The 25954-nt window shown below is 39.1% G+C and overlaps 5 protein-coding genes and 1 long non-coding RNA gene across 14 annotated transcripts in view; 4 read left to right on the forward strand and 2 right to left on the reverse strand.

Annotated features, from left to right (window-relative positions):
- Positions 1–1362, reverse strand: part of dip2a (DIP2 acetate--CoA ligase A) — a 76638-nt gene extending 75276 nt beyond the window's left edge. For 3 of the 4 annotated variants that reach the window (XM_086090874.1, XM_086090873.1, XM_086090872.1), the window contains exon 1: positions 853–1360. In XM_086090874.1, coding sequence (XP_085947000.1) covers positions 853–973 — 121 coding nt within the window. In that variant the 5' untranslated portion in view covers positions 974–1360. Of the gene's footprint in view, positions 1–852 lie in introns of all 4 variants that reach the window. The other variant, XM_086090871.1, reaches the window with a different exon arrangement.
- LOC147164629 (uncharacterized) lies at positions 724–3356 on the forward strand. The gene is made up of 4 exons (XR_015096653.1): positions 724–1374; positions 2592–2741; positions 2827–2870; positions 2939–3356. It is a non-coding gene; the product is annotated as an uncharacterized LOC147164629 (long non-coding RNA).
- Positions 3357–7622: 4266 nt separating this feature from the next.
- LOC147164630 (uncharacterized) lies at positions 7623–11427 on the forward strand. Its single transcript, XM_086091756.1, has 2 exons — positions 7623–7953; positions 9263–11427. The coding sequence occupies exons 1-2, from the start codon at positions 7830–7832 to the stop codon at positions 11281–11283; spliced, it is 2145 nt and encodes a 714-aa protein (XP_085947882.1). The 5' UTR covers positions 7623–7829; the 3' UTR covers positions 11284–11427.
- Positions 11428–12400: 973 nt separating this feature from the next.
- Positions 12401–15230, forward strand: LOC147164631 (uncharacterized). The gene is made up of 2 exons (XM_086091757.1): positions 12401–12654; positions 13170–15230. The coding sequence occupies exons 1-2, from the start codon at positions 12531–12533 to the stop codon at positions 14039–14041; spliced, it is 996 nt and encodes a 331-aa protein (XP_085947883.1). The 5' UTR covers positions 12401–12530; the 3' UTR covers positions 14042–15230.
- Positions 15231–18187: 2957 nt separating this feature from the next.
- On the reverse strand, positions 18188–25676 carry LOC147164632 (CASP8 and FADD-like apoptosis regulator). 3 transcript variants are annotated; one of them, XM_086090740.1, is made up of 9 exons: positions 24938–25111; positions 24010–24072; positions 23558–23913; positions 23078–23183; positions 22828–22963; positions 22367–22410; positions 22100–22178; positions 20879–21383; positions 18188–20379 (listed from the first exon to the last, which is right to left on the reverse strand). In XM_086090740.1, exons 1-9 carry the CDS (start codon positions 25001–25003, stop codon positions 20253–20255), a joined length of 1482 nt encoding a protein of 493 aa, XP_085946866.1. In that variant the 5' UTR covers positions 25004–25111; the 3' UTR covers positions 18188–20252. The 3 variants fall into 3 exon arrangements, with proteins under 3 accessions (XP_085946866.1, XP_085946865.1, XP_085946863.1); XM_086090739.1 differs by lacking the exon at positions 24938–25111 and adding an exon at positions 25486–25676 and having other exon boundaries at positions 22828–23183; XM_086090737.1 differs by having other exon boundaries at positions 22828–23183.
- Positions 25185–25954, forward strand: part of LOC147164633 (hyccin 2) — a 34009-nt gene continuing 33239 nt past the window's right edge. For 3 of the 4 annotated variants that reach the window (XM_086090733.1, XM_086090735.1, XM_086090734.1), the window contains exon 1: positions 25185–25387. The gene's annotated coding sequence lies outside the window, so the exon portion shown is untranslated. The remainder of the gene's footprint in view (positions 25388–25954) is intronic. The other variant, XM_086090736.1, reaches the window with a different exon arrangement.

Consider the following 25954-nt stretch of genomic DNA (forward strand, 5'->3'; position numbering starts at 1 on the left):
GTAGACCCAGTCGTTCCACTAATGTAGAAAACTTTACAACAGTCGCACGTGAGGGACAGTCCGTAACAGTGATTCCCAACCACTTTAGGCATCTACCTAGGCCAGCAACATAGTGATGAAACAAATAAATACTCTTCTACAAGACATGCCTATCACGCGTTATACAATTTTTGTTGACATTTTTGTTTGGTCATGTGCCGTTGGCTTTTTATGAAGTAAATTACATATGCCTTGGCTCAATAAAGGGTGAGAAACACTCGAGTGTCTCAAAATGTCAACAAACCCACACCAGCTTTGGGAACTGTCATGTAATTTATTAAACCAGTGACTGCCAAACAGTATGTTATAGGAACTGGTAAAAAAAAAAAAGTATATATATACACGTATTTCCTAGGGAAATGTTCATCTGACTATGCCAGTGACGCGGAGGGACAGGCAGAACAATAAAATGCCCTGTGGACTGTATCTATCATTATTTAAGAAAATTATTGAAGTACACATTTTTGTTGTTACTGTGTGCCACGAGCTTTTCAGAAAGTAAAATATGTGCGAACAAATGTTGGGGAAGAAACTCAATGTGATGGCAAGATCATCAGGTGTGAGAAATTGGTCCAGTATCTTTATGTAACACGGATAATGTAGCATATTATTTGTTCATCAATATATGCCAGTGACGTATAGTGATACGCAGCACAATTAAATGGCTTCCTAAATGATGGCCCGTGTACCCACAGTTGGTGACATTTTTTCCTGGTGGTACACTTTGAGCTTTTTCTAATGTAAAATGTTTTCCTTACAGTCGGTGTGCCAACATGACAAAAACATTTTACGATATGACAGTGTTGGAGTTACCTTCGGACAGCTCCAACTCCAGCTCGGCCAACTTGGCTCGGACCTCCGCCGGTAGGGTCATAGCGACAGCCGGCGTGGGCTCCAGAGTCACGGTCAGCAGTCCGGCAGATCTTTCGGCCATCCCGGTCCAAAAAGATCAAATGTATCCACGGGACTGCTTTCTAGGGCGATACAGAATAAGCCAAGATCCTCCGGGAAAATGCGGTTTCGGTCACCGGTGTGGTGAGAAAACTGGGTGCGTCTCGAAGTAACAGCGGACAGATGTGGAGGAAATCTCCGGCGACGTCATGACATGGCACGGCTAGCCGTGACGCTAGCACAGCGGCTAAGTGTTGCCACTAAACAGTGTCTGGCGGTGGTGGGGAGGCTGCTGTCTTTCCCCCCGCGGCGCCACCGGCTGCGTCCCACGGTAACGGCTGCCTGACTTCAACTGTAGCGAGGACTCATTCAACTCAACGATCGGCTCGCCTACCGCGCAGCCGCCCTTGGATCTTAGCAACAGGGAGCACCTGCTTCAACCAGGTGGGACGTCACTGCCCCCTACAAGGCTTCTTTAGGAACTGCACAAACAACCTGCCTTGGAACCCCATACAAGCAAGTGTAGTTTTCGATTCTAATCTAATCTAAAAAAAAAAAATTAAATAAAAAAAGTATTTATCAAAAAACGAGACAGAGATTTTATACATTAAAAATATATTTAATATTATTATAAGCCACCGTAACATTATGGACAGTTGAACATGAACATTGTGCATAGTGATAAAAACTTAACTGAAAATAACAATGATTCAAATGTATTTCACATAATTAAGTCAACTAAAAAAGTGTACAGTGTATAAAAGCTTAAAAACAAACAGATCTTAAAGGTTAAATAAATATTACATTAGTATTCTTTCGCGTACCACTAGACTAGAGAGAGTTTAATATCACGCCCTGTGTGGTGACTTGATTTACGAGTTTAAAGAAATCCGAAATCAAGCTCATAACTCAATGCGGCGATATATCAAATCAATATTCCGCAGTGAAATTAACTGCAATGTATAAAAGTAATGTACGTTGGACAAGCCAAAAGTTGACAACAATAGCTGGAACATTGCATGTGTGCGGACCTGGACCACCGCATATTGTTTATAATAAATCCAAAGCATGACATACATAAGAAATTTATGAGAAAAGTTAAGATATTTAAAAAAGTAAACATCACTATTTCAAATAGAAAATAAAATATGCAAGTAAAAAATGTAAAAGTGCATTGTAAAATGTTTTAAATTGAAGGTTACAAAATGTTACACTTTATCTTAAATTATTTTTTGAAATAAAATGTCTCACATGAATTCCAATTTTATCACACAGTTTTTTTTTATCACAGGATATTTTTATGTTAAAAATAAAATAGAAATCTTCAATGCAACAAGATATTATGCTTATTATGCAAGATATTTTTTCATTTGAAAATTTGAATTCATTTTTAATGTGACATAATATCATAACATGAATACTAATAACTTTTTGCTTTGTCACCAATAACTGATAGATAGGGGTCATATATTTACTACAATGACAGTTACAGTGAATACTGATGTGTCTCACCATATACAGTATTTCATTTTGGAGGCCATTTGGGGAGAGGAAATGTATTTATTTTATTTATTTATTTTCATTTATTGCTACGTTTTTTTGGGCATGAGGAAGTTGTCACGGTCACACCTTGCCATGTACACCTGTGTGCAATGATCCAGAGCAACATGCTGATTGGTGTAAGTGACAGCACTTAAATAGAGCCAGTGTGGTGACAGCAGTAGCAGGACACAAGCACAAGCGACAGTTTCAAAGCCAAGTAAGCAGAACCCAGAACCACGGTCACTAATGGCTTGTGTCTTTTGTATGAGGTATTTAATTTTTTAACTTTCTTTGTCTACGTTGACTTTTTTTGTGTGTATTTTGTTCAGTTGTCTTTTTTTTTCTCTCTTAAAGGGTGCTTGTGTTCTGGCTGTTAGTCTTCGGACACCACGCAAAGGGTAAGTACCTGTAAATCATCTGTGCACTTGCAGAAGTATTGTAACTTTTGTGTCATTTGATCTTTTAGGAGGTGGTTCTAGACATAGAGGATTTGTTCCTCCTTTTCAGTCGGCTGTTTTTTCACCCAGAAGCCAAAGAACTAGCTTGGATCCACAGCAATACAGTCAACTAGAGTCCGATATGGAGGCATTCCTCCAGAATGAGTATTTGGATTTAGCGCCAATGGGCTATGTGGCTCAATCCCATGACCAGCAGCACAGTGAAAGTTTGTCCCAGGACGGCGCGATCTTTGGTTCCGGTGGACAGTCGTTCCCTCGAGTGCAAAATATTTGCCCCATATGTCCTCGTTGCCCTGAGCCACTCCCTTGCCCATTACCTGACCCTTGCCCTCCTCCTTATTGCATACGTGGCTATAGGCCTTGCCCTTGCCCACCATCTTGCTGTAAAAACAGCCGTTCATGTCGTCCTTGGTTTTCTTGGTAGGCTCCTCCCATGCCCAAGTAGGTAAGCTGAACTGTAGTGCAAGTTTGACCCTTTTGGTGAAAGGTCTGTTAATTTATGGTAACTTTATTTTTCTCCAGGTTTTTGTCTGATGTTCACTTTCTTGACAACGTTTATTAAAATTTATGAAACTGAAATCGTCTTTTGGTTGTTTTTTTTCTCTTAATAAACTGTTCATAAAAATATGCACGACTGCATGGACTTGGTGAGTCTTAACCATGACTAAAAATGTGTATCATTCAATAGGAAATGAAAAATGTCATTTTCTATACAGACGAACTCTGTGTCCAAATTCCCAAGGCTGGGTCCTCCGAAAGGGCGAATTTGTCGGCTGCATGACGTCACTCCCGACGCGACTCGACAGCATGCACGGACTTTCATATGAACGGATTGCCAATACTACTTGTCAGTAGCACGTTGACCGCCAATCCATTCATGTGTAAATCAGTCATAAATCCCAGCGTGTTGTCGAGTCGCGCCGGAAGTGACGTCACGTAGTCAACAAATTTGGACACAGGCAAAGTGTGTGTGCCACAGGATTTTAACATCTCATGATTGATGCATGTATACTACATATCCACTATCCTAAACCAATGAGTTTAAACAGACTGATTTTTTTTTCCACTGTGCATAAAAATGAACATTCAAGGATGGCACAAAACTGCAATTACAAAAAACTTTTTTTTGGTGTGATTTGTTACCACACACATGCAAAGTTTTGATCTTTAAAAACAGTCCTAACTAAAAGGGATCCTCCAAAATGTCCCCACTTGGCAGTGAGGTCCCCAACTTTGTATGTGAAAACTCAGTGTGGTCCTGACTTAGCAACATAACCATGCAATAAAACACTACACACACACACATACACACACACACACAGCCACTAACTCATTTTATTATTCTGGTACTTTGTCTTTTATGTCTTACATTTTAATATAGGGCAGTATAAGACAAGCACTAAGCCAGCCGGCCGTCTAGTGATGAATGGTAATATTGCAATTTAAAGCTGTACATGACACTTGGGGCTGACTCACAAATAGCTCAATTCTGTGTAAAATGAACTTATTTGAAATGCACTGGGGGGGGCATTTAGTGCTTAGCTAGAACATTCTTCTCCAAAAAAAACTGATGAACCTCTGTGTTTTCCAAAAAACGGCCACCAACAAAAACCCAGAAAATGAAAATAAAAACATAAGTAAATAAATATTGAAATATATATTCTCATAATCGGCAAATGGGTAAATATGTGCTGAAAATGTTTTGTAAAAGAAACCCTTTTTTTTTTTTTTTATTATTATTATTAACCTAGGGGCCACTCAAGAGTTGTAGGCATGCATCACATGCCGTTATCCATCCCTAAAATAGAATTTTCTTTTCTTTTTTTTGCATTAGCAGTCTCAGTTTTGACTGACGGGAAGGGGTACATACAGTAGTTTACAGGTAGCATTGTTAAGATTTGATCTTGCATTGTGAGGGAACTGATTCTCAATACCCAAGCTCAAACAGAAAGTGGGTATTGTCCTGATTTTGAGTGGTGACACACTCTTGCACAATGCACACCTGAATGCAATTATGAAGAGCAGCTTTTGATTGGTGCAAGGGACACTGGGACAGAGCTTAAATAGAGCCAGTAGGGTTGACGGAATCAACAACAGCAAGACACAAGATCAAACTGAAGGTGCAAAGCCAAGCAAGCAGGACCCAGTGATTCACCAACGATGTGTGACTTGTGTGTGAGGTAATGTTGCTTTTTGTCACATTTTGTCTATGTTTTGCTCTTTTTGTTCATGTCAGATTTATTATATTTTTTTCCTTCTCCAGGGTGCTTGTGCTCTGGCTGGTAGCTTTTGGGCACTATGCCAAAGGTAAGAAAGTACCTGTTAATGTGTGTACCTTCAGAACTATTGTAACTTTTTGTAATCTTTCCTCCTTTTTTTTTTTTTTTTTTAGGGGGTGGCTCACACTATAGAGGTTTTGCTTCTCCAAGAAGCCTGCCACCAAGTTGGGATCCGCAGCAATATAGTGAACATGAGTCCGATATGCTGTATTTGTCTCAACCCCACACCCAGCAACACGGTGCAAGTTTGTCCCAGGACGGAGGGTTCTTTGATTCTGATTTTGATTCTCCTCCAATGCCAAATATTTGCCCCATCTGTCCTCGTTGCCCTGAGCCACTCCCTTGCCCATTACATGGCCCTTGTCCTCCTCCTCACTGTAAACGTGGCTATCGGCCTTGCCCTTGTTCACCGTCTTGCTGTAAGCCCAGTCGCAAGTGCCGCACATGGTATCCTTGGTAGGCTCCTCCATGTCGACGCAGGTAAGATGATCAATATTTATTTATATATATATAAAGGTTGAGATTAATTTGCCTTTCTCCACCCCCTTCTAGGTAATCTGTGCACTTCTGAAGTTCTTTGGCAGTAACTATTAAATCTGTGAAGTGGAATTTTGGTCTCTTGTCTTCCCTTGCTCACTGGCCATTTAAAGGCCGAATTGGTATGCATGTGTCATTTAGCACTAGTGACCCCCTGGACCCTGTTGGTAGCATTTATTTGTCCTAATTTAATAAACTGTAAAGGCCTAGTTGCTCTATACTAGGGGTGTGAATTGCAGAGTACCTGGCGGTTCGATTCTTATCGGGATACGAATCTATAAATTGATTATTGTGATTTATACTCAAATTTAGACAATACTAATCAGAACTTGTAAGTGTATACTGTAAGAAATGTATTTATCTGAAGACTTCAGGCTTATAACTGAGTAATTAACAAATTGGTTGCAATCTGTTTCATGTTTGAACAGCATTGAAATAAGGATTAATGTTCCATTAATATAACAGTGTGAACCATAAACCAAAGTAAGACTTTTTGAGTATTTGCTTTAACATCAATTCAGCCGCATATCTAATTGATTTGAGAATTGCGCATTGTAATTTTTTTTTTTTTTTTTTTTTTTTCCCTTAACACACCCCTAGTCTATAGTGAGCTGAATGTTTAACTGCTACCGTTTTTTTGTGAAGGAAGGGATACACTTGTCCAGTAGCTTTAAAAATAAATAAAATGCCCATGTCCAGCACACGCTAGCATACGTTGTCACTAAGTAAATTAACATGTAGCTTCCCCAACAGCAAAATAGTCCTGGAAAAAAGATGATTAGCAGGGGTGAAGGTGGGCCAGAAAGAAAAGCGAACGCTCGCGCTGCAGTGGACTATGTGCATCCAATGACCACGCACACAGTAGGAAATCTCAGAAATGCATAGAAAAGGCTCAGATGGCTGAATGTTACTGTTTTTGTTTTGTTCCAGACGTTTGAAGTTGAAACTCCACTTTCTGTGGTAAATTAAATCCCAGGGCAGGGGATGCGATTTTTGTACGGGGGGAAAATACTTTTGGCGCAACCGCGGGTCAACTTTTGCTGGCTCAATGTGCAAATTAACTTGGATGTATCACACAAGATTTGTTTAATAGATTCATACTTGGCTAATCTTTTTCTTAAAAGGTTTGCTCAAATGTAAACTTTTGGCAAGAATACATATTGTTTATAAACCATGAGACACGAGTGTGCTGGTGACGAGAGCAGATGTAAATAAATTGTAAAGAATCTTTGACTTTGGTATGATGGAAAATTGTCCCAACAATGTGAGGACATTTTGAATGACTAATGTTGGTGTTAAAATTCTTTTTTTGTTGTTGTTGGACTTCGATCTTGATTTAAAAAATCATTCTATGGTTTTGTCATCGCCTGTTAAACTGACATTCGTTCTGCTCCAGACTCTGCTGACAATGTAAAGCAATAAAATCACACACATCACAAAACAATTCTCTTTGTTTGCATTTCAACTGTGTTTTTATGCTTCCAGTAGCATTTCAAAATGAATTAAATTTCTTCAGTGTTTATTCTGGCTGCCAACTTTAATTTCAGTTGATTTTATCAGCTAATAAAAATAATCAGCTGCTAATAGTGGTTGAAATTATTAAATTTTTCAATTCTATCACAAAAACCTATTTGAGCAGCGGTGTGTATATATTTTTTTTATATCCACTGCAGCCTCCTTTGTTAATAGTTGTATTATGGAGTTGATTGTGTTAACATTTCTGATAATCTTTAAGGCATTGAATTTGATCGCAACTGGACTGTTGTCGAGACCGAATGTAATGACACATTCTCACCTGCAGGAGGCAGCAATGCACTAGAATGTACTGACCGTAGGTCGTCTACCGGAAGTAAATGTTTCCCCTTTCCGCTGGTCTTCAAGTAACACTAGAAAGAAGCTAGCAAGACGGCGCTGCCTTCAAGCTGGCGTTCGTGATCACCTTTTTTTCATTTATTTACGTATGTTTGTCGAATACTAGAACAAACGGATTAATCACATTATTATCGATGCACTTTGTAGCTTCGCGTGGAATTTCACGGCACGTCGCTCAACAGGGAGCATCGAGTGTTGTGGTTGTGTGAAAATGTGTACACAAAGTGTGAAAGAAGAGTACGAGGAAGAACTACGTGGAATAAAAGACGAGAATGAGCGACAAGGTCAACTATTGGATGTTTTCAAGAAGCCTCAAGATGTGTTGCATGCTGCAGGTTTGTGTACTTCTCACAGTCGTTTTAAGGTTTTATTTTTATTATTTGTATTTACTGTATAGTTTTTTTATTCTGTGATTTTATTTCATTTTTGACATTTCGTTCGGTGACAACATCTGGGATGTTATGTTTGCTGAATGACAATAAGTCTGGGTCTGTTTAGTGTTCTCTTCCTCTATCATTATTAGCTTGCTTGTGATATTTGCCGGTATGGTCATTTACTTTGCTGTCGCCCGCAAAGTTAAATAATGTTGATTTCAAGTCAGGGTTCGTTCAAGGTCGAAGGCGTTTCCTAATATCCTCTAAATAATTGTAATTGTTTTTCTTTTATCCGACTTCATCGTGTCTTAATTGTCCCGTAGAGAACAATTGAGACTCTCTATAGAACGTTTAGGAAACTCTACGACCTTGAACGAATCCTGACGTAATCGTTCACGACAGGGCTGCAGCCAAGGTCTGCTCAAGTCCTGAAACTTTTCTTTGATTGGACAGGTGACAGCACAGGTTGTAGGACTGAATGTACTTTTGACAGTTGGGTCAACACTAACCCAACTATGGGTCAAAAGGGTCGCTGCTTGGGTCAATTTGACTCATTTAATTATATTTTTTTGCAATACAAAACAATCCAATTTTTGGGTCAAATTAACCATTAACCAATTTAATAATAATCATAATAATGATGAACTATTAAAAAGGAACTCGTCGAACAAACAATTATAGATCATAAAGGGACTGTTGGCTACTTGGGTCAATTTGACCCATGGGCTTGTTGTTTGTGAATTTAAAAAAAAGTTGGGTCAAATTAAGCAAAGCCCAATATTAAAAAAAAATAATACTTAAAAAATAAACAATTTAGGGTAAAAAAAATAAATGACCGGTCGCTACTATGTATTTATTTATTTGTTTGTTTATCTATTTATTTATTTATTACAAAACAATCCAATATTTGGGTTTATTGTTTGTCAAATTGACCAAGGTCAGTTCCTTTTTGACATAATTGGGTTATTTTTGACCCGACTATTTTTAGAGGGCACCCACTGCCTAGCAGTCATCCGGGACTCATCGAACCAACGTTAAAGTTCTAACTTTTGTTATAATAACTTCTGAAATTGTTGAAGCAAATGAAAGGGACAACATTCCAACAGTCTCAAGAAGAAATATCTTCCTAGACAAAGAACAAGCGCATTTTATCTTGATTTGATATTTGTAATCTTAGTTAGATTTTAGTTTTTTTTTGTGTGTTTGTGCATTGGAGAGCCAATCATAACATGACTTGTCCCAACCATCTTCGTTTGTCGTTTCAACGCAGATGAAGGAGATCTTCGCTCTGAACAGAAGGAATGGAGTTCCAGGGTGGAGCAGGAAGATCCAGAGCCTTCCCAGATTAAAGAAGAGGAAGAGAGTCCTCCCATTAAAGAGGAAGAGGAGGAACAAAGCATCAGTCTTGAGGGCGACAAGATTGAAATTTTGCATGAGGCTGAGATCACCAAGTTGACACTGACGAGTGAGCATATGAAGAGTGAAGATGATGATGATGATGATGATGATGATGAAGAAGGTGATGGAGACCACTGTGGAGGATGCAAAACAGACAGCCTCTTTGTTTCTGACTATGACGGCTTAAGGTCGGACACTGATGATGATGAGCAACCTGCAGGTGATATGAAATGTCCCTCTAGCAAAAAAACCTGCAAATGTTCTCAGTGTGGATTTTTTTTTTTCAACAAGTCCAATTTAAAAAGGCACATGAGAACACACAGCGGGGAGAAACCTTTTGGCTGCTTAGTTTGTGATAAAACATTCAAGCAGAAGGAACAATTGGAAAAACACACAAGAATGCACAGTGTGGAGAAAAACTTTGCCTGCTCAGTTTGTGGAAAAAAATTCTCTGTAAAGGGAAACTTAGTAAGACACGCAAGAACACACACAGTTTGTGATGAAACATCAACTCAGGAAGGACTCAAAAAAAGAACACACAACGCGGAGGATCCTTTTGCCTGCGCAGTTTGTGGTCAAATATTCGCCAGAAAAACAAGTTTATTAAGACACGTAAGAACGCACACTGGAGAAAGACCTTTTGCATGCTCGGTTTGTGGTAAACGATTCACTATGAATTCCGATTTAACGAGACACAGAAAAACGCACACAGGAGCAAAACCGTTTGTCTGCTCAGTTTGTGGTAAAAGTTACACTTGGAATAAAGACTTGATAAGGCACACAAGGACTCATACTGGGGAGAAACCTTTTGCCTGCTCAGTTTGTGGTAAAAGATTCACCATGAAGATAGATTTAATACAGCACACAAAAACACACACCGGGGAGAAACCATTCGCCTGCTTAGTTTGTGGTAAAAGATTCACTATGAAGTCGGATTTATTAAGGCACAAACGAACACACACTAGAAAAAAACATTTTATGGGTTCAGCATCCAACAAAAGTTCTGGATTGGAAGCTCTCTGTCCTGAGAAGCAGGAGCAAAAGTTGCCCCACGTAAAGGAGTCAGAGACGGAGAAACCTCCTCCCATTAAGGAGGAAGATGAGGGGGAGGATATCGCCAAGTTGCAAATTACTGTCGTCCCTTTGAAGAGTGAAGACGACGAAGGTCAAAGTGAGGAGACCGGAGAGGTGGAGACTCCAGGCTGCAGTTCAAGTCAAGGTGATGGAGGATCACATCGCGGACGGTCACAAGCAGACAACCTCTTAGCTCCGTTATCAGATAGTGACGACATAATGTCCCGCTCCTCTGACACTGATGATGACAAACACTCCAAAGGCCACGCTGATAGCAAACGCTCCAAATGCTCTCAGTGTGACAAAACTTTTGCCACCAAGTCAACATTGAAAAGACACATGAGAACACACACTGGGGAGAAACCTTTCGCCTGTGCATTTTGTGGAAAAAGATTCACAGGGAAGACAAATTTAATAACGCACACAAGTAAACATACCGGGGAGAAACCTTTTGCCTGCTCGGTCTGCGATGAAAGATTCACTTATAAGGAGCAACTGGGAAGACACGCAATAACACACACTGGAGAGAAACCTTTCGGCTGTGCGGTTTGTGGTAAAATATTCACTTGGAAGGTCGATTTTAGAAGGCACATAAGAACACACACTGGGGAAAAACCTTTTTCCTGCTCGGTTTGTGATAAAACGTTCTCGAGAAAATCGAGTTTAATCAGGCACACAAGAACACACACTGGGGAGAGACCTTTTGCCTGCTCCGTTTGTGGTCAAAGGTTCACTCAAAAGGCACATTTAGTAACTCATGCAAGTACGCACATTAATTCTCCCAGGAGTCGCCTTTTGCCTGCGCAATGTGCAACCTAAATTACATGGATCATATTGTATTGGTTCAACAAATTTATACTTGGCGAGTTGGCGTGCGGTAAAATATTTATTTATTTATTTTATCAAAGACACACTTTGAGGAGAAACAGTGAAATATGTGCTGATGAAAAGAGCAGCTGTAAATGATTTCTAAATATCGAAAATAATATTTCGCTCTTTGTGGTAAGATGCAAAAATGTATGTCATTCTGAATAAAATACCGTCCAACTCTTCAAACAGTGTATTCCAAGTGAGGTCAGGTGAAAAGTTGTTAATCTTGATTTAAGGAAAAGTCTGAACAGCTGACCTTTTATGTTTGTTTGTTGTGCTTGTTTTTTAATTTGTATTTTTATTATTACTATGCTTGAAGTTGGTTGGAAGTATCCCGGGAAAAATTATTTATGCGTTTTTATTTTGGTTGTTTTTTCATTGAGCTAATTAAGTGCTTCATTGATTTACTATCCATAAAAACACATGACTAAAACTGTCTAATGTACATTTAATGTTTAAAAAATGTTTTTATCATTATTATACAAAATGAATTTGAAACAATAACATTTCAGACTGCATTATTCCATTGATAAAGTAAACTAGTTTACTTGTTCAATTTTAAAATGTACTTTGTATCAATTTACAGATTAAATACAGGAAATCGTTTTTTTTATGTACTGTATAGTTTATAAACTAAGACAATATTACTAAACATGAAATTATTATTATTATTATTTTGAGATAGATTCTGATATTTTTAATCAATATGCGTTTTTTGTTTGTTTGTTTACCTCATCTACAAATACAAATGACCTGGCTCATTTATCGATTGAAATGTAATGTATTATTTTTATTATTATAATTTACGTAATTTATACATGTCCATTAGAATGAAGCAAATGTAAATGAGGCCCAATCATGATCGATAAAAATATGACTTGCTCTTCTAAATATTTATTGGGAAAAAAAAATACTTTTTGCATTTCTATATTTCAAACTGTAGTTACGACTCGTCTTCTCCGACCTTCTCACCTGCAGGTGGCAGTAATGCACTAAAATGTGCCGACGTTAACCGGAAGTATCCTCCACTTCTCCGTTTATATCCCGGAAGTAAACAAAAGGCTGCGCAGTCTGCAAACTCGCTCACTTGTAGATGAAATTCTTATCGGTGCATTTTGTAACTTCTCGTGAAACTTCGTGACACATCGCTGAGCAGGGATCAAGTGAGTGTCGAGCGTTATGGTTATCGTGTGAAAATGTGCACCAAAAATGTGAAAGAAGAGTACGAGGAGAAAGTTTGTGGAGCAAAAGACGAGAACGAGCGACAACGTCAACTACTGGATGATGTTTTCAAGAAGCCTCAAATTGTGTTACACGGAGGTGTGTTAAATTTTTCACTTTCACTGGCTACCAGCTTGTTATTGTATCATTATTATCATTAATCATAATTGATGTGTAATGGTTTACACAGCTCACATTTGCGATTGTAGTCAGTTCGATTATCGCTTTAAACCTCTTAAAATTGACAGGTGGCGCACACTCGGAGAATTTATCCAATTAAAAATGAATGATAATACTTCTAAGAAAGAAAGAGACTACAGTAATAAATACACCTGAAAAAGGTAAACACAAGAGTATTAGTAAGTGAATGAGCCTGGAACACTTGTTTACAAAAAAAAAAAGTAAATGCAAACATAGACGTAGACACGTTTTTGAGCAAAAATGCAATTCAAAAAGCTTTTGCCTGCCACTTATTATCGTCAAGTTAGACAGAACTAAAATATGTATGACCACTGATGTGTCCAGTAGTGCTAATAAGTTTACATAGCCTGGCCGAATTTCTGATTTATTTATTTAAATATGACTGAAGGCTGACACCTTGTTGTGTCCTGCAGACGTCGGTGAAGGAGACCTTCATCCTGAGCAGATGGAGTGGAGCATTAAAGAAGAAGAGGAGGAGTGCCCTCCCATTAAAGAAGAAGAGGAGGGACACAGGATCACTCAGGAGGGAGAGAAGTTCCAAGGGTTGGAGGAGGCCAATATCACCAAGTTGCCATTAAAGAGTGAAGACGACGATAACGACGAAGGTGGAGGGTCACAAGTAGATGGCCTCTTAGCTCCACTATCAGATAACAACGACATAACGTCACACTCCTCTGACACTGATGATGATGAGGAACACTCCAAAGATGACGCCACATGTCATACTGACAAATACGTGGAATGTTCTCAGTGTGACAAAACTTTTTTCAACCAGTCAATGTTGAAAAGACATATGAGAACGCACAGTGGGGAGAAACCTTTTGTCTGCTCAATTTGTGGTAAAAAATTCACTTGGAAAACAGCCTTGATAAGGCACACAAGAACACACACCGGCGAGAAACCTTTCGTCTGCTCCGTTTGCGGCGAAAGATTCGCTCATAAGGAGCAATTGGGAAGACACACCTCAACACACACGGGAGAGACACATTTCGCATGCTCAGTTTGTGGAAAAATATTCACGTGGAAGATCGGTTTGATGAGGCACACGAGATCACACACCGGGGAGAGACCTTTTGCCTGCTCAGTTTGTGGGAAAACATTTAATCAGAAGACAACTTTAATAAGGCACGCAAGAACGCACACCGGAGAGAAACCTTTTCCCTGCTCAGTGTGTGGCCAAAGATTCACTCAGAAGGGAAATTTAGAAAAACACGCAAGAAGTCACACTTTGGTTGTTCCCGCTGTCGACTTTTGCTTGCTCAATCTGCCACCGGACTTTCATTAATCATACAGGACAGAATACAAAAAGTCGTAGTGTTCGGTATCTTTCTATATTCAATTTTTTTCACAACAGTGCTGTGAGAAAGAGAAACAAGAGAAGTTATCATCTATCCATGCTGATGAATACTTCACTTGATAATAGTGTGTTTTGGTGTGTCCCGAAACCCAGGCGGAACTTGTACCAAGGTCTGCACCAAATTTGTTTAGAAACGTCACAGTTATTGTTTCAGCAAGGGAACAGTGATCATGTTACCCCTTTTCTAAAATTGAATAATAAATAAAATCCTACCATTTCGCGATATGAAATTGCCTATTAAATGTTAAATATATCCAACCTAAGTTTATACTTAATGTAAAAAAATAAGTAATTGTGATAGTAATGTGGGTCTCAACAAAGCATTTAAATCGTTGTTTTGAAAAATTATAATCTATTTCAAATGCAAAATAAACTACAAACCAAGAATCGGCAGCAAAAAGCTCATTTGTATTTTTATACATATGGGGGGGGGGGGGGGTTCTCTCCCATTATATTACAATTATATGCTGATTGGTAATTATATAAATTAGGGGATGACAGACACCCAATAACTACTTTCCTTACTGAGTGGGGAGTTGGCAACACTGTTCTACTGTTTGAATGTGATGTTTTACAGTTGGCCACCAGATGTCACTGTGTGTGGGGGGAGATGTTTCGAACGTTCCAAAAGATCGTTTCATTTTCTGAATCAATTGTTCCAAATGATTTGATCGTAGTGTTCCATTTCTGCCATCCCTACTTGACAATTCTTCAATTAAGATTTTTGAAATTAGAAATAAGCACGGCGACAGATGTATTTAGAAAGCTTAAAATGAGGGGGAAATAAATGTTAGTCATGTTTTGCAGCCCCTAAATTAAATAAGTGAAATGTACTTTTATGATATGTATTACTGAAATTGTTTTCTGTTTATAAAGATTGATGAATATGTATATTGAGTGTGGAATGTGTTTTTGGATTAAATCTTTTTTTTCTTTCATAACTTCTTCCCATTTGGAAAATATGCACTTTTCTTCGTAGTTAGTTTTTACTTCATTTTGACCATTGTCTTTAAAATTCAGTTAGTTCGTTTTTTATTGAGATATTTATTTTATTTTTATTTACTGTATTTTTATTTATTTCCTAAATGTAGTTATTCATTTTAGTGTTAGTTTTAATAAAATAATTTGTGGAGTGCAAGATTTATTAAAAACAACTCATTATTGTGGAATAAAGTAAGAAAAAAAACAATTCTCAAACAACTGTTCTAACCTTTTTTCTCTACGGTCGCACAGTAATTCTGAAATAAATACACACAGACCCCGAGAACTCATGCATGAAAACAAAGGACATAAAAAAAAAGGTTAACTTTCTTTCTTTTTTAAGAACTCTTATTTGTATTTTAACATTTTCGTTAACAGTTCATTTAATTTTAGTTTTATTTCATTAACTATAATTTCATTTCCGTTAACTATAATAATGTTCATTGGAACAGATTAAACCTGAGGCCTGAGTTAGCCACACATACATAAATATAATATTAAATTAAAACTAAATTTTATTAGTATATTAAAACAATAATTGATCAATAAAATAAGTACAACTTCACAATAAAAGCTTTCTGCAGCAGCAGACGTTTTCAGTATACAACACAAACAAAGGAATTGAACTTGCTGTTTCAATACTTTTGAAGGGGACTTCTCGATTCAAAAAGATCATTTTGAAAATTTGTGGCTGTATATTTGTTTTGTGTTTGTATTTTCCTTGATAACATTTTCACTCGGATTTGTGTTTGGAATGCATGGCCATTTATTTATTCTTTGCGTTGATTTGGAATGAATCAACTCCTGCACACCTGATTGTAATCATTGAGTGCATGATGCTGATTGGTGCAGGTGCTTAAAAGGGGTCAGTGTATTTGACAGCATCAGTAACAGCAGGACACAAGAACAAGCTGAAGTTGCGAAGCCAAGTAAGCAGAACTCGGCAACCACATTTACTGATGGCTTGTGACTTGGGTGTAAGGTAAGTTTTTTTATTATTAATAGCTTTGTCTATGCTGGTATTTAATTTATCTGTTTGTTCATTCCCCATTTTCTTTTTCTTTTTATAGCGTGCTTGTGCTCTGGCTGTTAGCCTTTGGATCCCATGCAAAGGGTAAGCACCTGTAAAATCTGTGACCTCTCAAAATAATAATAATTAAAAAAAAAAAGATTCATATTTCCTTTTAATTAGGACATGGTTCTAGACAAGGAGGCTTTGCTCCTCCTTTTGTGTCAGCCAGGGCTTCCCCTCGAAGTCAGGCACCTAGTTGGGATCCACAGCAGTACAGTCAACTTGAGTCTGATGCCGATGCTGACGAACGGTATTGGGCTTTAGCGCCAATGAGGCATGTGGCTAAACCCTACGACCAGCAGCACAGTGAAAGTTTGTCCCATGATGTGGTTCTTGAGTCTGGCGTCGAGTCAATGGAAACTAGTTGCCCTCCCTGTCCTGGTTGTCCCAGGATTCCCACTTGCCCGTTACCTAATTGCCCTCAGCCTTACTGCGTGCCGGATTATTTCCCTTGCCCTTGCACTCAAAAGTGCTGTAAACGTAATCGCAGGTGTCTCAATTGGCATCCTTGGTAGGCTCCTCCATGTCTGAACAGGTAAGAGGAATTGTAGTCCATGTTTTGAAATGTGAACCCGCACACTAACTTGTGAACTTTATTGCATTCAGGTATTTGTCAGTTGGCGTCCACAACAATCAATAAAATATTGAAAATGAATCCTTTTTGTTTCTTGAGCAGGATGTATACATTTTACTGACATTCATATGCAATATGCACTAGCTCAATTTTGAAAAATTTTTTGGGTTGCTTATTGCGTCCCACAAACGCTCCCCAATCCGATGATGATTTGGCCTATGTAGTGATTGGAAATGAGACCCGCTGTGATTGGTTGTTGCTTAAGACCTGAGCAACCCCGTCCACTTTCTTAACCGCTTAATCCTCAAGGGCAAAATGGCTGCATTCTGACATTGATTTAAAAAAATGCTGGATTTTGCTGCTTAACTCATATTACACGATAGTCACCAAAATACCATATTTAGACGAGTGGGAATGCATAAAACATATTAAAAATACATTTGGGTTGACTTTTCTCTTTAAAGTGTGCAGCTAGGCATACTCATTCGAAATTACGATGGTAGAGTTTTTTTTTTTTAACACACGGTACAAACAAGGGAAACGTTTAACATTAAGAAACCTTCAAAACCAATAGGAAAAAAGTAACAAGGGGTAGGTTAGAATTGTACTTATCTTTCTATAGACTATATGCCACGGGGGAGGCGGGACGTCCGGGTTTTCACCCATCAGCTTTGTTTCTGTTTCCGGTTTGCGACAGTACTTGAGCCTTCCGCCTTTGTGCCCCCTCGGTTGCGCGTTCCCGTCGACGGGTGCGAGGCTGGGAGTGTGTACTGTCTAAGTGTCCGAAGCATTTCAGGAAGCCGAGACTTCCTCCCATTGATGAGTGTTGGAAACTGCTGTGTAAAACCCGGAAGTCCGTGGCATCTACCCCATTCCTTTTCAAAAACAATTGTGACTTTTATTTTTGTTAAAGATAATGTAGAATTTAGTGCCATCTAGTGGTGAAATAGAATGCAACAATTTTGAAGCACATGCGAGCCTACCACCAATTGCCACCAATTATTTGGAAGAAGGAAGCTAGCAAGAGTGGTTAACAAAAGCAGCTAGCAAAAACTAGCGTGAGCAAATTGTGAGACAAGCTGCTGGAGCCCGAATCACGGGACTCTACGACGGCCACCTGCTGGCCCCCAGTAAGTGGCGGTCGACGATCTGCAACTACCACTAGAGGCTAACTACGTCCGCGAAGTTCTTCTCCTTTGGGTGTTCGTAGCAGAAAGATGGCGGCGAAACATATCAGCCTCCTTTAAGGCGCGGCGTGACCTATGTAACGATTACTAGACTTACGATTACATAAAATAAAAATGTATGTTAATGTGATGGGGCATTTTTTTTTAAAAATATTATTTGTTTGTGTGTGTGTGCACGCGTATGTGTGCTGCATTGGTCATAAAGTACATCATGTAATATAGTAAAAACACACATTCCAAATATCTAAAAAGAGACCAAGTCAAGGCTTTTACTGTTACTTTATTTGGTCACAGTGAAACGTTTTAATTGGAACTGCTGACTTTGTATGCAAGAGAAATTCACAAGTTATTCTTATGAACTGTGCTTATAAGACCCTCTCCGGAAAGTGTTTAGGAATTACTATATTTATAGTATATAAAAATATACTACTAACTATGATTGAAATAGAACCCAATAAAAGAAACAAATGTGAAACATGTGCAGTTCAACTATATCATGTCATCTGATTAGTCAGTGCAGTGTTTGTACTAACTTCAACTCCAGTTCTTATTGGAACCGTCATAAATGTTCAGTCAATACGGGCACATCATATCGCAAACAATATGCTGTAAAATGCATATCACATGATATTAGAACATACACAATGGGGAAATGTACATTTGCAAAACAGTGCCATATACAGTTTAACATTACAAAGTATGAAACACTACAAATATGATTTTAGCTGCACTGTGTACGTGGCAAGAAAAGTGGCACACTGAATAAATACAAGTTACATTATGTAATGGAAATTTAAAAGTCTGTGTGATACAAAAAAAATGTCTTGTTAAAAGTGATTTAAGTGAACATGGAAGAAATGACAAAACATACCATTTACCAGCAGGTGTCACCATTTAGCCAGTATAGTGGAACACAACATGTCAAACAACATTTTAAAGAAACTTCCAACTTGACGCAGTCTCTGAGACCTCACCTCAGTGAGCGTCAACGACTAACTCAACAAGTGAGTCTTGCTTTTTCTTTAGCTTGCCTTATGTGTCAGTGAAGAAAAAAAAAACTGAAAAGTGCAACTGTTGCCATTGAACCTCAAATGCAATTTAGTGTGACTGGAAAAGTGCCTGCTCCTTACATAAGCAATAAAAATATTTTTACATACACAAGTTATTTGGAATATATATTCACTTCAACACAACGCCATTGATGATCGCATCACCTTCATTGTCCCTCTCCATGATAAAGTGGTGAGTACTTTTACTTCATTTGAGCAACTTTTTGTTAAAATGTTATGAGTGTAGAAAATGGCAAAGAAAAATCGCTAAAATTTTAGAGCAATAAAGGCAGAGGGACCCGATCAGGTAAGTTAATCATATATTTTTTGTGGGGATGCCATTACTCATTGAAATCCAATACGACGGTGTATTAGCCACGTATAATTATTTTTTTTTTTTAGAAGGCGGGGGCAATATTCAGAGAAAAAACTCGCAATAAAGTGGCAAATTTGCAACTTTATAAAATTGGCAAATTTGCAAGAGAAAAAACCTCAGAAACTTACGAGAAATACACGTAGCGTAGCTAAAGTCTAATCATGTGTGGATTTGTTGCTGGTTAATGGGACACTTTATAATTCATTCTTAAATTTAAACTTTACTCGTCATTCACCGCAGCTCGATCGACAACACTTCCTGATCCCCATCAGCTGACTAACACTAACCAATCAGATGCTAGCATACTTTAGGTAAAGGCTAGTGAATGATGGAGAGCAGCAAATTCGACACATCAATTTAGATACAAAAAAATACCAAAATGCATGAACGTGTAAATAATACTTCTGGAAACATAAATGTACAAGTAAATATACATTTGAAAATGTTTTACTTAAATGCTTTTGATCGTCCGTCAAAGAGTGAATGCTTATCGTCATATGGTTAATCTCTGCTAAAGCAATTACTATCTCCTTATTTGGAAACCCGACCGAAAAGTATTGGCACAAACAGTCGAGTAGTACGCTACGTGTAGTTCTCATAAGTTTCTGAGGTTTGTTCTCGCTAATCTGCCACTTTACAAAGTTGCAAATTTGGCACTTTATAAAGTGGCAAATTTTCGAGTTTTTTTCTCTCGGAATATTTCCCCCGCTCTTAAAAAAAAAAAAAAATATATATATATATATATATATATATATATATATATATATATATATATTTATTTATTTATTTTTTGTATGCGCAATATTAATGTTAGCTGCCACTATCTGCTCCGCTTTGCAGTAGTTAGTGGCAGTGCCATACTATGCCTGACAACGATGAAATGAGCAAGTGGTTGGAAGTCTACAAGTAAAGATCTTTTCTTAACGTGGTTTTCAGGTCAATGTGATATTCTTCACCAGGACGCCTCCTGTTGTGCTCAAAGATGGCTCTATTCACGTCCTTGTGGAGATCGAGCACATGTCTGCTCCTGTTAGAATAACACACCCAAAAACATTTGTTTAGCACTACAAAATAGAAAACAGAATATAGAAAGTAAGGGATGGAATCAGCATGCACACGCACAAAAAGTTAGGGATGGTCAATGTCATCTTTCAGGTAACATTTTGGGATTGAATGTAAGACATGACTTTTACAGGTGAACTTGATTTGACCTTCTGTGAACTTTTCAATGCACGTCATACTGCTCAATGGTCAATAAAGAAAAACATTTTTAGGAGAGCAATTTGGGTAAAAAGTAGCGAAAAACGGAACCGGACATTAAAAAATTAAGTACAATTTGACACCCTCTTGTATTAACATATTCATGGATCAAATACATGTTGTGAATTTTGCAGTTCTGCTCCTTGAAACATAGAACTGTTTTAATTTGGTTTAATTACGTTGACCTATAAAGGTTATAGTAAATTTCATACAATTTCACCCTAACTTTTTTTGTGAGTAGCGGGGATGTTTGAATGTTTCCGTACCTTCCCTGGCTCCTGCCTAAGGCGTCTGTCAAAGCCTTGAGGTAAATGGAGTGGTGTTGACCTTGCCGTAGTTGATCTTCTCCAGTCCAGCAGTGACTCCAGAGCACATCCGCATCTGACGGGAGACAATCGGAAGCCAACTGTCCACCACCACCATCCGTCTCTAGGTTTTCATCCCAGTGGTTCTCTCTGGCACAGGGTTGGACCGCCGGTACACTATAACTCTGGATGAAGAACAGTTTTGGCTTGCCAACCAGTACTGAACACGCGTCCCCGGTGAAAAGACGGCGGACATCTTTGAGACGCAGCCCTTCGCAGTTTGTGTCTGTTGCCAGGAGGTGAGTGCCGGTACCGCGACTGATGATACAGCAAACAAAACCGTCGTCTTGTTGGTGATGATTTCCTCGGAAGACCCCTCTGAGCCTTGAAACGGTCTCGACCAGGCCAAGCCACTTGTGCAGGGTCACGTTGAAGTGGAGTGACCTAAACATGTGCGCCAGCATCTCTGAGGATGAAAAAATGTCACATATAGACAAACACAGTATTTTCAGTTAAGAGCATGGTCACAGAATTAACTCAACTCTTATTTCAAGGCACCGCTGAACCACCATAGGAATTGACGGATGTTGAAAAGAGAAACGGCATACTCTGATGGTGTATTGTGGTACTGCAGTCAAATTGAATTATACTGTAATTAATATCCAACAACCTACGGTATGGAAGCCCATTACCGCCAGCGAAAAATAAATAAATAAAAGAAAACGAGTGTTTCTTTCAGAAGCCCTTTTCCTAAAAAAAGAAAACGTTGACAAGTTAAATTATACAAATCAACTTTTAGATTCCCGTTGAGTGAGACATGGCCTTCATGTAAACTGTTTCAGACTTTCCTCGCTGATGGATGGCTTGCGCATGTGCACGCCGCATGGATGTCTGATAGAAATGGTCAACAAAAAAAACAAAACAAACAACAAAATCCACTGGCAGGAATGGACTTCTGACAGTAAAAAAAAAAAAAACATAACCCCCCCCCCCCCCCCCCCAACAAACACACACACTCTGGGACTTGACAGAAAAAAATAAACAAACAAAAAACATTTTTTTTCTCCCACTGGTGGAAAAAGGCTTGACAGTAAAAAAAATAAAAAATAAACAAACACTTTTTTTCCCCCCCTGGTAGGAATGGGCTTCCATGCTAAGGTCGACTGGCGCTTGGTATCTCACCTCCATCATTACCCACGCAGTCTATAATGAGGCACACTCCTCTGGGCTCACTGGTAAACGTGTACTGAGTTACAGGACTCTGGTACACAGATGAAAGCACAGACAAGTTTGAAACTCACCATGGGTTAAAACAGAGCAGCGAAAGGTGGACAAAAGTCTCAGGACACACTTATCGATCTATTGAATAGCTCACAGAGTAGTTTAGTAGAATAGTTTTCCAGGTGTCCCAATACTTTTGTCCATTAATACTATCAGTATGAATCTTACCTGGCAGGCATGGTGCACCACTTCCTCTGGTATTGGTAAGTTCACTGAAATCAGATATACACAGGAAATCAATGAGGGTGGGGGAACGTTGCTGTCAGTACAGTAAAGTGAAAACATCTTTTAAGCAGTACACTATTACTAATTTCCCGACAAAGCATGTGAGAATGAGTTCATTAAATTACTGTATGAATGACGTAGGCCTCCTCCCCTGGAGTACTTCCCTAATACCCTAAAATTTATATTTTGATCTGAACATAATATCGGCACACATCAATACCTAATTCAAATTTTTAATGCTCTCTCTAGCTATCTCTCTACCAATCTATCTATGCGTTCCATCAGTGTAATCATAGCCATGTCACTTGAAATGTAGACAAGCTCCAGTATAAAGCTACAGTATACTGTAAACTTTAAGTGAGCACTTGGCTAAAGTACTACAGGGAAAATACTGCGCCACTCACCTGACATTTTATACATTTTCAGTTTTTTGGCCAGGTCAACCCTGCCGACATTTTTTAAACATTCTTCCAGAAAGTCCACTCTTTTGGGGGAAACCTTATCCAGGTGCTCCAGTTCTATAATCACGTCCAGGAAGTTCTGCCATATTGGGAAATGTTCAGAATGAGAAGTGAAAGTGTTGACAAAAAGTATTTGATGTGGCAAAAACAAATGTCCCAGCCAACGCAGGAATGCATTCCAACATTCTTTTACCGTGGTAGTTTCTATTTTCTCACGAGGTAGTATGCTACCCAGTAAGAACTTTACACTGTTCACATCCTCGCTGGCCATGTCTTCACTTATATGAGCCATTAGTACTCTGCGTGAGGGAGCAGAGACGAAATGAGAAACACGTTAATCAGATGTGAATACAGTACTTGAATATTTAAGTGGGACATAAGAGAATCTCAATTTTTTTTAATGGCTTGTATACAAAAAGTTGCCAGTTGTGTTCCTACCTGACTACCGTGCAAGCATAAATCGTCTTTATGAAATTATGAACTAGTACGACAGACGGTTTCATAATGTATTAAACACTTGGTGTGACATTAATAATTCATAGAAAGGGGAAATGATAATTACATCTATGATACTTTCCTTGCTTTCAAATGTCAAACGTGTCAAATGTGAAGGGTGAAAACTGTTAAAACTGTGAATGAAAAAAAAAAAGTATCTTGTAAAGATCTGTCTCACCTGAATCTGGACAGAACCTGTCTGGATCTCAATGCCCTCTCCACTTCATCCCTGCCGGACCCAAACACCTGCCTAAGGATATCATACCTTCTCAAATGCAGCAAGAGCTCAGCCAAAAACAGACTTCCGGTGTCATAACTCATGACTTTGGACTTTAGCGTCTCCTTCATATGGGCTACGGTATTATCGGTGTCCAAAGTCTCACACAAGTAGAATACTTTCGTGCGTTCACTGCTGCCGAGAGCCTCTGATATTTGATGAATAGCACGAAGCATTTCTGTGTCGAAAACAGCCATTGATGCAGGAAGTGGATTGCAGGCCTGATTTTGACGATAAACATCCAGTAGTCCTGGGAACTAATACACAAAACAAAAGTATGATTCGTTAAAGTACTCTACAACTTCTGACATGAAATATACCTAGGGGTATGAAAAGACCAGAAAGAGACTTACTTGTAAAGTTGACGGATCAATGTGCGTCATGAGAGAGGAATTTCCGCACACGTATAGTGAAACCTAAACAAAAATGAGCGAGGTTATAACTTTCAACTAGCAATTTGTCGAAATACTAGACGGGAAGTTATCTCATTCGGTACAGTTTGGTTCAAAGAAAGAAAGAAAGAAAGAAAGAGAAAGAAAAAAAAACGAGGCGGGGCTTCCGTGGAAAACTACAACAGGATGAAGCTGTTTAAATATATTTTTAAACAAGTGGATCAAACAATGTGTTTTCTGTTTTTTCTCGGGTCAATTCCAATCAAACTTTATCTATATAGTCACCTTCTTTACCACGAGCAAAATATGCTATATTTTGAAAACTTTTAACTTTTTGCATAATTACTTAACATTTGCTGATAGTTGTAAGACCATCTAAAGTTCAGATTCTCAACTTTTTCCTTCTTTTTAATATCTCTTTTCATGATCGTGTCACGTCATACGGAAACTGGCGAGTCACAACAAGGAAATATGCTACATTCATCGAAAGTGGGAAGTCGGACTGTCCCTGATCAGACGAAAGCATTGAGACGAACATAAACAACAAAGATGGTTGATAAATTTGTTGTTCTGGTTCACATCTGGTTCTGTACAAATCAAGTTATGTTACGTGGTGTTAATTATTTCGAATAATTAAATTAATATTATAATATGATCGATCAATTATGTTTTACATTGACCATAGCCTATAGATTTTCACAATTGTGAATCATGATTTAATCATTATGATATTTGGAGTTTATTTGACTGCGTGGTTAGCTATTCTTTGAACTCGTGATCCTTGGGGTCATCCATGGTGATCAATTCATCTGTTTGCACAAAGCCATTGCTGTGTGGACGTCACGTCAGTCATGGCTGTTAGACCAAAATACACAGGAAGTCCACTAACCTGTTTTCTGGATTTGGTTAAGTGACGTTCTGCATAAAACTTCCCAGTACAAAGAGCGTACTTCATGCACCTAAGGTGGATATCCGCTATTTCAAATAAATGCTCAAACGTCTTTGGTGTCTTCTGCACTTTGAAGTAATCGTGATCGCGACACCGTGCAGTCCGAAGGTCCTGAACGCCTCACACCCCCCCCAACTTCTTCGCCCCCTTTGCTGAGCAAGCGAGCACCACTTCCGCTCAGCTCGACCAATCGCGTCGCACGCTGCTTGAAGCATCGTCGCAGTGCACACGCGAGCATACACGCACACACAGGAGGCGCTGCTCTCGGTCACAGCCGAGCCTGGGATCCGCGCGAGGGGAGCTGCTCGACCCGGGTGACCGCCCTCGCCAAACATCACCACCGTTTACCCTTCCTCGGGGACGCAGCCACCGCAGCGACTGTCACTACAGGTGGGTGTCTCACGAGTCGCGGGAGAGGAAGAAGAAAACAGGATAGTAGGCGCTGACTTGAAGCGTTACCATCATGGTGGTGCGGGGTTGAAGGGTACCTGAGGCGTTTTTAGTACGCGGCGTCCTCAGTGTTTGAAGCCGGGTGGAGCGGAGAGACACAACGGATGGTGAGTGGCGGGCGGTCTCCGGCCTGGTCACGACCGAGGACAGGACGTCCATACGGGCCAAGCTAAAGAGCCGAGCTAAAGTTAGCTAGCCGCGGCGGGGCTCGCGAGCTTTCCATGGCGGTGAGTGCGGTTAGCGACGTGGGTTGGAACTTAGTGTTCACACATAGAGGGAAAAGACGCGCTTTAATGTTTAAACGTGTAATATAACTACCGTGGTCATGGCAACGCAAGGCGGTGTAGTTCCGTGTACGTAACGCGCATTTTTTGTGCCACCGTGGCACGAGTCCTTCGAGGGACACTCCATTAGGTACACCTGCACTACTTATCAAGCAGCTTTTCAAAAAATAATAAAACACAGTGATGATCAGGTCAAAAGAGTCCTAATCAATAAAGTATTTGA

Source organism: Leptonotus elevatus, chromosome 12 (genome assembly GCF_054856555.1).
Source record: "Leptonotus elevatus isolate MCC_2025b chromosome 12, RoL_Lele_1.0, whole genome shotgun sequence".
Taxonomy (NCBI): domain Eukaryota; kingdom Metazoa; phylum Chordata; class Actinopteri; order Syngnathiformes; family Syngnathidae; genus Leptonotus; species Leptonotus elevatus.

Bases quoted from the DNA above. Each gene is read 5' to 3' on its own strand.
- LOC147164632 (XM_086090737.1), bottom strand. From the start codon at position 25,003: ATGAAGTACGCTCTTTGTACTGGGAAGTTTTATGCAGAACGTCACTTA. The intron at 23,184-23,557 runs GTGAGACAGATC...TCCCTCACGCAG, and splicing joins CAGGTTCTGTCCAGATTCAG to AGTACTAATGGCTCATATAA. The intron at 20,380-20,878 runs GTACGGAAACAT...TTATTCTAACAG, and splicing joins TTAGGCAGGAGCCAGGGAAG to GAGCAGACATGTGCTCGATC.
- LOC147164631 (XM_086091757.1), top strand. From the start codon at position 12,531: ATGTGCACCAAAAATGTGAAAGAAGAGTACGAGGAGAAAGTTTGTGGA. The intron at 12,655-13,169 runs GTGTGTTAAATT...TGTGTCCTGCAG, and splicing joins TCAAATTGTGTTACACGGAG to ACGTCGGTGAAGGAGACCTT.
- LOC147164630 (XM_086091756.1), top strand. From the start codon at position 7,830: ATGTGTACACAAAGTGTGAAAGAAGAGTACGAGGAAGAACTACGTGGA. The intron at 7,954-9,262 runs GTTTGTGTACTT...GTTTCAACGCAG, and splicing joins AGATGTGTTGCATGCTGCAG to ATGAAGGAGATCTTCGCTCT.